This window comes from Callorhinchus milii, unplaced genomic scaffold, assembly GCF_018977255.1.
Source record: "Callorhinchus milii isolate IMCB2004 unplaced genomic scaffold, IMCB_Cmil_1.0 Scaffold7, whole genome shotgun sequence".
In the NCBI taxonomy this organism is placed as follows: domain Eukaryota; kingdom Metazoa; phylum Chordata; class Chondrichthyes; order Chimaeriformes; family Callorhinchidae; genus Callorhinchus; species Callorhinchus milii.
In genome coordinates this window covers 11641133-11654218 of record NW_024704748.1, presented here as the reverse complement: position 1 = coordinate 11654218, position 13086 = coordinate 11641133, and the positions used below count along the sequence as shown (strand labels likewise).

The following is a 13086-nucleotide window of genomic DNA, read 5'->3' as shown; positions in this document are numbered from 1 at the left end:
AATGTCTTACAGTAATTTAAAGATAGAAAATGCTGAAATGCAAAGCAAGTTGATCAGCAGGTGAAAGGGAAAGGTACCTTAATATTTAGCTTTCACTCTTCATCAGATCTTAATTGCTCTTCGATCACGCACATTTGCAATTCCCAAGGTTGTTGTCATAAAAAAACACTGTCCACAGCATTTAACAATTATTTTGTTGAATATATTGTAAACTGTACTGAAACATTTTTCCTTTCAGGTACAAGAGCAAAAAAATTTTTTTTTAATATGTTTATGTGAGAACCCAATATGACTTCTTATAACAAAAAAATTGTTTATTTTCATGATAATATTCTGTGATCGAAAATGAATCTAAATATTCGATGTACATGGGAATTTTCTGGAAATATTCTCTTAGTTAGATTACGAGATGTAACAAGAAGGATTATTCATCTTGTGCTTCTGAATTACAATGATCAAAATAGACAAAATAGTAATTAATATTAAAATGAGGGTTTTAAAGCTTAGCAGAACCTGACGACCAGATAAACTGCAGCACTAATTTCTGAGTAACTGTTTAACCTTTCATTATTCTATACTTACATTTTGTATTTTACTCTCCCTAAATCCAATCTAATGCAAGATTTTTTTAAAAAATCGATGTTTATGTGCCCAGTAATCAGTGAGCAATTATGTTACAATTTGTTTTTCAACTTCCAAAATGCGTTAGCTTGTAGTGCAAGCAATGCTAGTGAAGATCAGACACTGCCTTAGTGTTTGTATCAATTAGGGAAACTTCTTCATTGTAAACAGTTAACTTTTCAGTTATATAATCCTTGCATTTGATATAGCGTCTTATCACGTCTTCAAGGCAACAATAAAGAGGAACGAGAATCAGAGGGGCCTCTTTGCTGCCTTTGCTGCAAATAACCTTGAAAATGTAGATACAAATAGTATTTAGAACAACTTGCTGTGCTTTATAGAGTTCTAATACTGAACCTTGAGAAAAATAAAAGTGGGGGGAAATTGAAGTGTTCAAAGCCAAAGGAAATTTAAGCAACTGAAAAGGAAACTGGAGTCGAATGCTTTATCCAATTGGTGGAAAGAATTAGAGAACCCATAATTAATACAATAAATATGTTCTAAAATGTTTAAAGCAAGTCCAATATTGTTACTAATACACCTGTTTCTCATAAAATCTGATTATTAAGCAATAAATAAATTAAGAGATAATGAAATTATAGTTCCAAATATTAATGTTGGATTGTTATCTTTATATCATTTACAACTTGACAAGGGATTAGCTTGTTGGGCTATCACTGTGATGAGAGATCATTTTCATGAACAAAATTGATAAAGTACATGACAAATTAATCTTCAATAATTTGTTATATCAACGAGATAAGTCAATTTACAGTTTGTCAGGATTCGGGGCTTCACAACTATCATTTCTGGGAAGTGTTAGTAAAGTCTGACAGACTGATAGGCTTTCTCTTTTCCTGAAGCAAACTGCTGATGAAGTGTTTTCTGCTGCACATTGAAGTCAATATTTAACATCTTCTTTTATTTGAGGAAGATTTTAAATGAATGTCAGACTGATTAAAGAATGAATACGAGGTTTCATAGACCAAGGATTCTTTTAAGTATGACAGAAAACTGACTTCAAAGTTTAGACTGAATTCAACAATTTGTCAAATTTTGCATTATCTGAAATAATAAGAGTAAATCCAGACTGAGGTGAAATTTTCACGCACGGTTTGGGGGAGGGGGGCAGTTCAGAAGAGACACCAAATATTTTACAGAGAAAGTAACAGATGATATGAAATGAGATGGGATAGAACTTGCCAAGAGAAAAGCTAAAAGATTGTGGGTTATCAGTTGACTCATCACAACATCAAAACCGTAAGGCAGCAATAACTAATGCAAACATCTGTGTATTTGTAAGGAGTCCTGTAGCTTAGTGGCAAGAGCACTCGCCTCCAAGCGAGAGAACTGGGTTCGATTCCTGACAGGGCAAAACCTTGGGCAAGTTTCCTTACTCCACTCGCCTAATAATAATCCTTCAAGAAAAAAAGCAATAATAAGTTGGCTGTTTGTGGGACACTGTGCTGCGTGCAATTGAATGCCCACAAATGTACAGTCAATTCACTTTACAGTTTATTCTGTGAAGCGCTTTGAGACGTCTAGAAGACGTGAAAAGCATTGTATCAAATGCAAGGATTATTATTTTTATTATTAAATATGGCAACTAATTTGTGCACCACAAAGTCCCACAAAAAGCTATTGAGTGAATGACCAATTTTGCCTGAAGGAATTTTCACTCAGACCCCAGGAGAAACTCCCTTCACTTTTTTTTGAACAGTGCCATGAGATCTTTGATGTCCACTTGAACAAGCCAGCAGGACCTCAGTTTAATCCAAGGGACCACCAAAATCCCAATGTGGATCTTGAACCCACAGATGGCAGTGAGGAAGCTATGTATTGAGAACAAAATGCAATGCAAATATTCCCAATACAGCAGAACGCGAGGACAAGATTCAGGGTTATAAGGACAGAAACCAGGAAGTATTTCTTTATCCAGAGGTTAATTCATGACTGTAACTGGTTACCAAAATAGGTTGTTGTGCTCATTTAATAAGAAATACATTAGGGATTGTGTCTGGGAAGGAATAAAATACAGTAAGGCAGCATACATGTGATGTATTGTTCAGCTTTGAGTGACTGGTAAAATACAGTGGGAAGAAGACTGCATGAAACTAAGGCCACAGTATATGAGTGAGCATTGGATCTCTTTGTCAGATATATTAGAAAGGATGACATTGTGGTTTCAGTTGTAGAAACGTAGACAGAGACTGTTTGATCCAACATGTTTTCGCCTCCTTCTTAGTAAATTTTATTGTTAATCCCACGTTCTGGCTCTTTCTTCATAACCCCTTCTTGCTTTTTAGCTCAGATGCTTATTTAATTATCTTCTTTTTGTAATAATCATTATCATATTTGCACTTAATATAGGACTTTATATCCAATCACACCAGAAGACTATTCTCTTCGACCAAGCCTTCGATCACGCCCCCTCTCATTCCAGTTTGGCATCAAATTACACGGAGGTGAAGTGCTTCGAGATGCTACCCGCGTGAAGAGCGTACGTTATAAATTTTGTTCATTTACATCAAGATTAGTTACATAGCTATTGAGAAGCAAATGAAAAAAGTAACCCCCACTTTTCCCCGCCTTCCCTCCTCCCCCCGGAAATATTGCTCTCAGACTCTTCCCCTGTTCCCCCGAAGAAGAACAATCCATTTGATTACATATGGATTAATAACTATTATTATTACTAATCCTAATAATAATAATTATTATTATATGTCTGGAACAACTCACCTAGCAGCATACACCACATAGGTGTATGCGCGCAGGTGACAGGTGTGTACGAGGGTGCTCTGATAATAATAATAATAATAATAATCCTTGCATTTGATATAGCGCTTTTCACGTCGGGAGGACGTCCCAAAGCGCTTCACAGAACACACTGTAAAGTGAATTGACTGTATATTTGTGGGCGAACGCAAATATTTGTATATTTGTATATTTGTGGGAGGGTCCCCCCTCCCCTCCCGCCCATTGCGTTTCCAATGTCAGCGCCCCTCCCGACGTGAAAGGCGTTTCTCCCACAAAATATACAGTCACTTCACTTTATGGTATATTCTGTGAACCGATTTGAGAGGTCTCGAAGGCGCAATAAGGCGCTACATCAAATTATTATTATCAATTGCTATGTCATTATTGTTATTTACTGTATCAATTATTATCATTTTGCTATATCAATTATTATTATTAATTGCTATGTCAATATTATTATTAAATGCTATATCCATTATTATTTACTACATAAATTATTATTGATTACTATATGAATTATTATTGATTTTTATATCAATTATTATTCATCACTATATGAATTAGTATTGATTACTATATGAATTATTGAATACTATATCAATTATTAATTACGATATCAATTATTAATTGCTATATCAATTATTATCAATTACTGTATCAATTATTATTGATTATGATATCCATAATAATAATAATCTTTGCATTTGACATAGCGCTCTTCACGTCTTCTCGTCGTCTCAAAGCGCTTCACAGAATAGACTGTAAAGTGAACTGACCTTAGATTTGTGGGCGAAACAGATAATAACATCAATGATCACAGTCATCAATAGTAATTCAATTGATAACCACTGACATTATTATCAATTGAATTATGATCGATTAGTACCTCAATTAGTATTAGTATTATCAGCAGCAAATACCACGCGCATTAGTATCGGTCACTGGAGTTGAACTATTATCAGTTGAATTATTATCGATCACGACACGAATTACTACCCATCGGGAGCGCTGTTGGTGACTGCGTCAACCGGCAAACGTTGCTCTGCGTTGAAGGCCGCATTTGGTCACGTGGCGGCGGCTCACGCGGGGACAGGTGGACGTTTTTGAACAGCGGCGACCGTTGAGAGCGCGAGGGCGGTGGGAGGAGGGGGTGTGGAGAGGTGGGAGGGGAGGGAGGGAGGGAGGAGGAGGAGGAGGAGAGACATGGCGGAGGCAGCGGCCGGGGCCGCGCTGACGATGCGTCTTTCAATGAATTCCCGTTCTTTCAATGTCGTTCTCCTCGCAGCGAGTCACGTTGGGTGAAAAAAAAAGAGCGAGAGAGAAGAGAGAGAGAGAGAGAGCGAGTGAGAAAGAAAGGGAAAAAAAGAGAGAGCGAGAGAGGCTTTTTAATTTGTTTTAATTGGGGGCAAAGGAGAGAGAGAGAGAGAGAGGGAGGTAGTAGTTGGTAGTGTTGAGGTGCGGGTAGAGTAAGGCCTCAGAGCCGTTAGCGCAGTGACTGAGCCTTTCAGCACCTCCTCGAGTGGTCAGTAACACACACACACACACACGCACAGCGCACCTCACACATCATCCATCTCACATCACATCGGTTTATTATCATTTCTACAGTCGTATAATTCAGTGTATAAAGCGCGTGTGTGGTGTGTGTTTTTCTGTCTCAACGCAAAAAAAACCCGCACTGGAGAGAGACAGAGCTGCCGTGTTATTGCCTGAATTCAATCAAAATTCAATCAAAATATGTGGGGTCTGAATTTGGATTTGATTCCCCCCCTCCGCCACCCCTTCCTTTTTTTTTTGCTCCCTCCCTCTTCATCGTTTTTATCGATCTTTTAAAAAAAAATCTTATTATTTGTTGTAATAGCACATGCATTACGTGTTCCATGACTAAATGTGTCACGAATGGCTCTTATTTGTTTCGCAAATCCGTTTATTGCGAACAACGTTACTGTTTGTTTGACAAATGTATTTATTTGATAAATCAACCCCTCCCCATCCTGTAAAAACGCACACATTCACCCATGTCTCCCACGAGTACAGTAATTCTGGTGGTGGGACAGCCCATCGTCTTTCCAGTTGCAATTTCTCGCAACCGATGGTGTGCAGCGGTTGTTTTGAGCAATGGGATTTTTTTAATTTGCAAAACAAAAAAAGCACTTATTTAAACGAAACCGCGAATGCAACCCGACCAGTGTTTTGTTCTCGCTCCCATTTATTTTGTATCTTTTCGAAGGGTTCAGTGCAGCACAAGCTCTCTGACCCCTATTGCGAAAATTGTGAAATGGACCTGTTTATTGTTGTGAAATGGATCTGTTTATATAACACGCCCCTGATGCTTTCCTTTCAGGAGCTTGTCAACGTTTTCATTGTCTGTGCCTTGTCCTAACATCAAAGGCGATATCTGTGATCAACTTTTTAAAATGCGTAACACGCCGCAAAGACACCTATGCATTTTTTTTTCCCGTGGAAGCGTGTGAAAAGGAAGCATGAAATTTGGCAAGGATATGTTGTCTTTAAACACTTCGTTGTAAAGTATAACTCTATGGTAAATTGATGTGGCTTATACAGCTAAAATCAGCTGGTGACTTTCAAAGCCAAGATGACGTTGGCATCATTTTTGTGTGCTGACCTTCAAAATATCAACAGTGATTTGCCCCCTATGATTAAACGTCTCTGACCCCCTGCTATACACTATAGAATATTTTTTGATTGATGGATGCACTGATGTGCGTAAGGAAATGTAAAGTAACAAAGGAGTCCAAGTTTTTCCCAAATGACATAGAATGGATAAAACCTACCCCTTTTTGTATATTAATGAGCTGCAGAATCTTTTACCGCTGATTCTGAAGTTGGAATCAATGATTCTATTTTTCTTGATATCTTGTGTTTTTAAATGGTGTTCTCAGTGCTCAGCTTGTTGCCAGTAAAGGTGACATAGAAGCGCAGGAGCATCAAATGTTTTGAACCACATGTGGAGCTGGATACAACGTGATTTCATGGCAGATTCATAACGTATTATTGTATCTGGCTGTCTATACTGCCCACCAAACTTGCTCTAATGATGGTCTGTTTCACTGCAGCATAACCTTTTTAAAAAATGGAAATGAGACCTTTACATCCCTTCTTATTTGTGGGAGATGTAACCCTTCTGCCTTGCTCCTCTTGCCCCCTCCATGAGATCTCTTTCAGGCTCAGTACACAAAAAGCATCACTGATTTAAGGGCTTAGGAAACAAAACAATCTATGAAAATAATTCCACGATATGTATCTACAAGCATTTATATATTGTAAGAGTTATAAATATTTGGAGTGGGGGAAAAAAACATTTTGCGGAATAATCAGGAATTGCAATTTATAATTTCATAGTTGTTTGCTGTTGATTTGATTGATGTTTTGAAGGGATTGCATTGTGGAAAAGGCAGCCATGAATCACTTGAGGGCATTTGCAACAAAAGTCAAACCACAAACCATCAAGAAATTAACTCAACATGATGCAACAGTGAGGATATTGTTAAAGAGCAGGAGATACTGTGCATCTTACATCAATCACAGTAATTCAAATTATGTTGAGGAAATGTACATTGCATGGCTTGAAAATCCCAAAAATGTTCATAAGGTAAGAATTGCTTGTTAATTGCTAGTTAGTTTTTCTTTGTTTACTGCCAGCAAAATATTTTGGTTTGTCTTGTCTTTATTTGATTGAGAAGCAATTGATCTCACTGAAGCAGAAATATGCTACATGTGAGTTAAATGTTAAATTGCAGAAATGAAACCATATTCATGTTTGGATGTTAAATGTATTGGAATCCAAATTGAAAGAAAATTATTTTAGTTAATTTGCCCTTTTTTGCTGAATTTACAATAATCTGGCATGTAACCAAGCATTAATCTATTCATGTAACCTTTATGCTGCAGAATGTCATTTTTAAATAAATACTAATTGATTGTTCTATATTATTATAACAGGGATAGTTGAAGCTGGTGATCTGTGCAGTCTAAGTGGTGCATTAAAGTAAACATGTGACCTAACTAGAGGTCATAGATAAACTCAATGGGTTGCAAAAGAAGAATAAAACAAATTCAAGTATTATTTAAACATCCCTTAGATTAGGGGAACTTTACATCATTCAACGGCTCTCTTCTATTTGCTCCATTTAGAGAAGATTAATTTGTTGTAATACAGTATAATCTTCTTTTTCTACAGTCATGGGATGTCTTTTTCCAACATTCCAATGGTGCATCTCCAACCTCGTCATACTTTAGCCCTACTTCATTGGATAACATCCAAACTCTGGCTCAAAGTTCAGGCCAAGTGCATGTTACTGCGAAAACTGAAAAATTAATAGCAGATCATCTAGCTGTGCAAACAATGATAGAGCTTACCAGGTGAACTTGTACTTTTTTTTTCTCTCCACTGCTTATATATGTCCAACAAGTAGGTTGGTGTGCTGCAAACTCCTTTGTAATTTGCAAATGGATGAGCCTCAGAGATTCAACGAACTGGGAACAAAATCAATGGGCTGCTGAGGGTAGCTGTTTATACACAGGACTACAGTTTGTGTGCCAGTGATTAGATACAGTTTTAGTTGCAAAGCGATGAGCGTGCTGAACATTGCCACTATTTCGCATTTGATAACTACATTTCAAAGAATATTACCATGATATATACCAGATAAATTCTTCATGAGTATCAATTTACTGAAAAACAAAGCTTCATATTGGGTTTTAACAGGTGTTCCCTTAATTTTGTGACTAATAACCAATGTAAAAGATTATAGAATCATTGGTGGGTTCAAATTAGAACCTGACAGTGATTACAGCGACTTCCCTGGTGCGCTAGTGTGAACTTTATCANTTTTTTTCACAATATCTTCGTGACCTATTGTAGTGAGACTGCTGATTTATGTTGGATTTTGGAGAATCTTTGTACTGTTAATTTGCAATTTGAACTGCTGTGTGCAAATTGGCTGCAGTGTTTACCCACAAGATACACTGCACTTTGCAGAATACCCTCTAAAACGCTTTGGGATGCCCTCCCGATGTCCCCAATCATGCATCTATTTATAATTTGATTTCATATTAATTTAGATAATATGTTCTAGTGAATGATTAGTATATCAATAGGAATGCGTATTATTTCCATGTCACAGAATCATTGTCATACATCTTTGTCGATTTTAAATTGCCGTTGTGGGATAACTTCCTAGTACTAAAAGTTCCTTTTCCTCCCTGTCCCATTTGCTTTTAGATACGTGGACATCATGTGGCACAGCTGGATCCATTGGGTATCATGGATACAGACTTCGACTCGTTTATTCCACTTGATTTAATCACTGCAATTGATAAACTTGGTAAGAAATTTGTGTTTTTGATTCTTTTGATGTCTTCCTTATTACTATCTGCATAGAAGTAAGAGTGTAAAATGTGCTGTTTGCAAATTGGCTGCTGCGTTCATCTACAAAAATACAGTCACTACACTTTTCTGTAAATTCTGTGAAGAGCCTTACAACATGAAATAATAATAAATCTTGCTCAAGGGGCTTCACAGAATTGACTGTGGGCAGGGCGCAGCAGCCAATTGCCTCACAGCAGAGTCACACAAGCAATTGTGGATTGAGGGATTAAATTTGTTTTTGAAAGACTACAACAACAAATCACATTTGTATAGCGCTTTCATGTCGGGAGGATGTCCCAAGACATTGGACAGTCAGTGTTTCGGACTTGAGCTGGGGGTAAGGATTGGGGAGGATGGAGGGTAGAGGGTTAGGAGGGTAACTGAAGACAGTCTAAGAAGAGGGTCTTGACTATATCAAATGCAAGGCTTATTATTTATTGTAATTAAAAAATTCATAGAGCATGTTTCCAATATTTCTTCTATTAACTATACACAATCATGAAACTTGTATTTCAGAAGATTTGATATCTGAAATTTCAAGTGATTGAATCCTCATATATTGTAACAAAATAATACAGTAAAACTAACAAAAGTCGTATCAGTCGGGACCATAACATTTAATTGACTTATGTTAAGTCCAAATTACAGGCAAACTTGTTTAAATCGTATAAAATCTGATTAATCAATAATAATAATAATAATAATCCTTGCATTTGATATAGTGCTTTTCACGTCGGGAGGACGTCCCAAAGCGCTTCGCAGAACACACTGTAAAGTGAATTGACTGTATATTTGTGGGCGAACGCGGCAGCCAATTGCGCACAGTCGTAGATTGAAAATGACCAATTTATTATTGTTTTTGGTTTTGGAGGGATTATTATTAGGCGTGTGGAGTAAGTAAACTTGCCCAAGGTTTCGCCCTCCCTGGAATTGAACTCAGGTCTCTCGCTTGCAAAGCGAGTGCTCTAACCACTGAGCTACAGGACTCCACAAAATCCAAAAATCTGAACCGTGCATACGTAATTCAATGCAGTCAGTAAGTGAGCATGCGGTACTTTGTCATTGCAACCAGTAAGAACGCATGTGGCTGCATTGAATTGCGAGAAATGTTGGAAATGTAATTTTGACCCTTTGCCGCATGCACTCGTCGACAAGTATTGGAATCGTATTGAATCGCAATTCAATGCAACAAGTAAGTCCAGGAGTAATGGAGAATAGGGGAATGGTTTTACAAGTTAGACAATGATTAATATCACTCGTATGAAGAAATCTAAGTGGTTTTGATAGGAAACTGAATGGGACTCGGGTGCATATACGTCTTAGGCGATTATAAAATTTATAAAGATAAGAGTTATTCCAGCTTTACTGTAATTTGATTGCATAAATCAGTGTCAGTACCACTACTCTTTTAAAACATTTGATCAACTCTTCACCAGTGTTTGTCGTACCACAAAACATTATTTAGAACACTGAATGGTACATCAGATTTTTAAAAATGTATTTCATAATTCAATTTATCTTTCAAGAATTTATTGAACAAATTATGAATGGCTGACAAAATAAAAATTTTATTGGAGTTGTTTCAGAATTTACATCAGAACAGCTAGAGACTGTTTATACTTTTTGGAAGTTGTTAAATTGGAAGTAAATATGGATCTGCAGTAATTAAGGTAGCAAGTATTATTCTCTCCAGGGAAGATTTCAAGTACATCATTGGAATTAGTGAATTTAATTCTATACACTACAAAGCTGTATGAAATAAAAATGCAAATGCACTTTTCACAGATGTCTGAGCATACAGATTTTAAATTGCAATTCTTAGAACTTTGACCCTTCATTCCACAATGAATACTGCCTCTCCTTCCCCCTTGAGCAGTGACTTAGTAATTATTAGAAAGAAAAAAAGTAAAATGAAATTACCAGCTGTTCATTCTGTCACATTAAATGAAAACCTAATAACATTTTCCTGGTAAACTCTTTACAAAGGTTACTTTCTGACTAATCTGACCCATCCAATGATTCTGTTGATCTTGCTCCTAGCATCTAATCACATTGATGAGATGTCTCAAAGCACTTCAGATAATATACTGCTCTGTCCTTGGCCCTCTCCTCTTTAATATCTACATGCTCCCCCTTGGTGACATCATCCGCAGACACGGGTTCAACTTCCATATGTATGCGGATGATACCCAACTCTATCTTTCTGCCTCCACCCTCAACTCCAGGACCACTGCTGTCCTGACAGACTACCTGTCAGACATTCAAAGCCTGGATGAGGGCAAACTTCCTACAGTTGAATGTGAACAAGACTGAGGCCCTCTTGATTGACTCGCGCCAGCGCCTCTGCACCTCAGGCTCTGGCAGCATCAACCTCCATGATTGCGCACTTCAACTCACCAAGCCAGTCAGGAACCAAGGTGTCTTGTTCGACCCTCAACTGTCTTTTCTTCCCCCCCATTCAAGCCATGACCCACTCTGCCTTCCTCACCTCCATAACATCATCCAATTCCGCCTCTCCCTCACCCCTCAGGCCGCTGAAACTCTTATTCATGCCTTCATCATCTCCAGGCTCGACTATGCAAACGCCCTGCTTGTCGACCTTCCCAACTCCTCCCTCCACAGGCTGCAGATAATCCAGAACTCTCCCGCACCAAACTCCGTGACCCCATCTCCCCCACTCTCGCCCGACTCCATTGGCTCCCTATCCTTCAGAGGATCCTGTTCAAAATCTGAAATGCTGTACACTGTCCAGCGCCTGGGAACGTCCTCCCGACGTGAAAGGCGCTATACAAATGTAATCTTGTTGTTGTTGTAAAGTGAGTTGAATGTATATTTTGTGGGCGAAACGCGGCAGCCAATTGTGCACAGCAGTGTCCCACAAACAGTTGTGGATTGAGTGAACCAATATTTGGGGGGAGGGATTATTATCCTTGGAAAAGCGATCCGCCAATCGACTAAAAAACGAGTTCCTGCCTACTGTGACGTAAACAGACGTGTGGAGTAAGGAAACTTGCCTACCGTTTCACCCTGCCCAGGAATCAAACCCAGGTCCAATTGGTTAGTGCACTTGCAAGGCAAGTGTGCTAACAAGTATGCTACAGGACTCCACAATATTGCTGTTGAAAGAACACTGTTTAACCACATAGCTTGCCATCGATAGCACTGCCTGGTAAACTTTCCAACTGCTTGTCCTGCTAGGACCGCCCATTAGGGCTTTGACTTGCAGGGTTAACAGGAGCTGAGTCCCTGCCCCTAATGACTGGTCTGCCCTTACAAGTCCTGTTGATGAGCCAGACTGCTGTGCTGTCATCAGCAATGCTCTGCAATACTGGAGACCTTTGATGGATCAGGGTGGATCATCCCTGATGAATTTAATTGAATTCTTTAACAGAACCACTTAAGTGATAAAGGATTCCTATAATTTATATAATTTTTCACATGATATTTAATAAGGTGCCACAAAAGGGATTACTATCTAAAATGAAGGTCGATGGAATTGGAGGAAATCCACAATGGTATGGATAGGAAATTGGTTAGGAACCATGAGGCTAAGAAATGGGATAAAAGGTGCATTCACTGATTGGTGGGCAGTGAAAGTAGCATCCCCCAAGGAGTGGAGGACACAGCTTTTCAGGGCATTTCAGTCACAATTCACCAGATTAATACCTGGACTGAAGGGATTGCGCTGTGATTAGAGGCTGTGCAATTATAGTCCTGGCAAAGGCTAACAATAAAAAATGAAGAATAAAGATTTTTGAAGAGTGGTTCTACCACAGTGTTGATAGAGCAGTATAAAATGTAAAAATATATCATGATTGTCGGGACTTGAGCTGAATCCTCGCAGGATTGAGTTGCTTGTTATCTGAAGATGTTAGGGAGGCTATGTTGGTCGTTCCAGTTGCTGAATTCGATTTTAATTGCTTTAAATCCTCTGGGACTAAAGCATGCTATGCTCAATTATTATTTTATATTTGACAATTATTAAGTTTATTACAGTAATATTATGTTCTTAGAGGGATATAATACATTATTTCTTGAAAACTAGTCTAAATAGAAGAACCATAAGTGAGTTGAAGAAATGGGCTTTATATCTGTCTTATAAATTGGATCAGAGCAACATTTCAGTGTAGAATGCTGTCTTCAGTGTTGAACACTGGAGTCTTTGGTTAATATCTATTCACAATGCCTACTTATTCTGAAGACACCTTGGATGTCTTTTCAAATTACATTCCCGCCTCTTTTTGCACTGTTATGTTATTAATAGAGTTTGTAGTTTGTATTGCTGTGAAAACAGGTCAATTACCTCTGTGGATAAA

General features: G+C 38.1%; 1 protein-coding gene across 1 annotated transcript in view; it reads left to right on the top strand.

The window, feature by feature from the left end:
* The first annotated feature begins 4771 nt into the window (after positions 1-4771).
* The window catches only part of LOC103181704 (oxoglutarate dehydrogenase like), a 39060-nt gene continuing 30745 nt past the window's right edge, over positions 4772-13086 (top strand). The window contains 5 exon segments of the mRNA XM_042336927.1: positions 4772-4900; positions 6775-6991; positions 7580-7745; positions 7748-7761; positions 8624-8726. Of these exon segments, the coding sequence (XP_042192861.1) occupies positions 6800-6991; positions 7580-7745; positions 7748-7761; positions 8624-8726 (475 nt within the window). The 5' untranslated portion in view covers positions 4772-4900; positions 6775-6799.